Source organism: Rhagoletis pomonella, unplaced genomic scaffold, assembly GCF_013731165.1.
Source record: "Rhagoletis pomonella isolate Grant_MI unplaced genomic scaffold, Rhpom_1.0 Rhpom_scaffold_00001, whole genome shotgun sequence".
NCBI classification, from domain to species: domain Eukaryota; kingdom Metazoa; phylum Arthropoda; class Insecta; order Diptera; family Tephritidae; genus Rhagoletis; species Rhagoletis pomonella.
Genome location: NW_023458555.1, coordinates 87544018 through 87546750, shown reverse-complemented (window position 1 = coordinate 87546750; position 2733 = coordinate 87544018). Strand labels below are relative to the sequence as shown.

The following is a 2733-nucleotide window of genomic DNA, read 5'->3' as shown; positions in this document are numbered from 1 at the left end:
ACATGTTTATTTATAAACTTTTGTGTTCCTTTTCTTTCGTACGTGTTTATTCATATATCTGTACTGTAGTGTTTTCGGACGGTACTAGCTCTAATTGCCAATATAGGAGTATTACATACATTCGTTATATTTAATCTTCACATTTTTTGATGAGCTTTGGGAATATGTTAAAAATGTGCATCAGGGGGTCCACCGAAACCAACGAAGGATTGAAAGGGGTCTAAGAGAAAAATAAGTTTAAGAACCTCTGATCTAGCATCTATGAATATTCACAAAGATAATTAAAAAAATAAATAATAATAAATTTTGCAGTTGACGAAGTTCTAGGAGAATTTTACAAAAAAACAAGAAAAATTTGAAAAATCTTCGTTTCATTGATATATAAGTAAAACGAAAATTGAATGAGTTTAAAAGTATCAACATGTTTTATAAATAAAGCGAAAAATTTAATGTATTTGAAAATTTCGTGTTTTAACACTTTACTGCGCACACTTTTTTCTCAAAAACCCTTTTTTAAACCCATATTATTGAACTATTATTCTTCGATTTAAGGGAGGGTTTTAACACCCAAACCCCCCGTCACCCCTCCCCCGCGGACTCGCCACTGATCTTATATTTATATTCAGCCACCCTAAAAACTCTTACTTAGTTGTCATATAAAGTTATGGTATAAATTCCTGTTGATAATTACTTTTGGATTTTTAGATTGTAAATGTAAATATTTAAGCCAATTGGTTAGATATGGTTATCGAACTTAGCCTCAGCATTTCCAAAGGTGTAAAGAATAATATGCAGTTAGTTTTATAACGGCCTTCAGTGGCCTTTACTTTTACTACTCTTCAATTTTTTTTTTAACTAACCAAACGACGAATTTTCAGTATAAATTTACATATACCATTGCGGACATAAATAGTGTTATGATATCTGAATCTATTGTGAAATAAGTGTAATTTTTGGTTTATAAAGTCTATTTGCAATTATGCAACTATTTGTGAGTGCGATTAGCAAATCTTTTAAGTTAAATTTCAGTTTTTAATAAGGAGTTCTCAAATAGACGCCGTTGACTTACCTATCTTTGTTTTTGTTTTCATATGTGTATTGCTTTAACAAATGCAATTTCTATTTGAATGTATTGTCAGGAATTTATTCCAAGTACCATTAAGTACAATGACTCAAACAAATGACAACGTGTTGTTTATTTTTAAATATTCGTAATATTTTGCCAACTAAATTTTTTTGTTATTCTTATATAAAAATATCGTCTAAGCTTTAACCAAACCGTGTAAATCACAGTTTCAAACTTTATACACAATTTAGGAAGATTCAAAATTTCAACTTTTTATTCTGAATTTTTGGAAAATTTTTAGGTACGCAATTTTATAGCCCATACAATTTTAGTCACATGAAGGGCAAGTTACAAACGGCTAAAAAATCGCGTTAATTTTTGAGAATCTTTTTTTGGAAGATACTTTTTCGGGTTTTTTAATATAACAAGCGCAATTTACAAAAACTTGCGTTGATGTTTTGAAATTTTGTTTCTGACGGTCCCCCGCGTTTTATTTCATAAGAAATTCATACTTATATGAGAAAAAGTGCAAAATCCTTCACACAAAAAAAAATCTCAAAAATCAATGTGATTTTTTAGCTGTTTGAAACTTGCACTTCAATAGACTAAAATGTGGGGATCTCCGACATTGAACCTTAACGTCAGTGGCTTTTCACGATAGAAAACAAATTCTCATACACGATGTGTTAACTCAGCGAAAGTTTATTTGAAACAATGTATGTATGTATAACCAAACTTATAAAACTAGGTACATAAAATTCAATTTCAGTAGTTGGTATGCTTGTATAATATAAGTGTTGCTATATGTAAGACTTTCAACAGTCCTCCTCAATACTTATATTATAGTCTTTTGAAAGAATATAAAACTTTGTTTACAAATTTAATTTAATCCTAAGAGCTCTGTGAATTTACAATGTTTTGCCTTCTGTAAATTTTTAGTTAAAATATCTGCTCTCATATCATTAGTAGGACAATAGTTCAAATCGATTTGATGCGTACGATATACATTTCGAATAAAATGATATTGTATATCTATGTGTTTACTGTGACCATGATAAACAGGATTTTTGACCAAGTTCATCGCGCTCATGTTATCACTGTTTATCATGATCGGACCGCCTTTATCAAACAATTTTAATTCTTGCCATAATTTTCTAAGGTATATGGATTCTTTGGCAGCTGACGATAGCGCCACATACTCGGCCTCAGTGCTGCTAAGTGCAACTGTTTGCTGTTTCTTGCTTTCCCAACTGAAAGCGCTTCCACCGAAGAAAAATGCGTATCCCGTAAATGATTTACGGTCTGTCGCATCGCCACCCCAGTCAGCGTCAACGTAACCGCATATCCAATCACCAGTCTTGCTATAATGCAACCCAAAATCGATTGCCTTACTTAAATATCTGAGTATAAGCTTTGCCGCTGCTAAATGTTCAGAATGCGGGTCTGCATTTTGTTGAGACAACTTGCACACTGAGTGCAATATGTCGGGTCTGGTATTCACCGCAATGTACATCAGTGAACCAATCAGCGACTGATAGTCAAACTTTTCGGCAATCATCTTTAGTACAAAGTACTTGAAAATTTGGTTCCAAAGGGGTTGACACAGTACGACACACGCTCATGATATTTTTTCGCAAGAGCTGTAGTACCTGCTGCTTCTGACCAAC

General features: G+C 32.5%; 1 protein-coding gene across 1 annotated transcript in view; it reads right to left on the bottom strand.

Annotated features, from left to right (window-relative positions):
* The window catches only part of LOC118733926 (inositol polyphosphate-5-phosphatase A), a gene marked incomplete in the record, with an annotated part of 462263 nt that extends 459639 nt beyond the window's left edge, over positions 1-2624 (bottom strand). Inside the window, 1 exon segment of the mRNA XM_036463567.1 lies at positions 1979-2624. Within this exon segment, the coding sequence (XP_036319460.1) occupies positions 1979-2624 (646 nt within the window).
* Between the last annotated feature and the right edge of the window lie 109 nt (positions 2625-2733).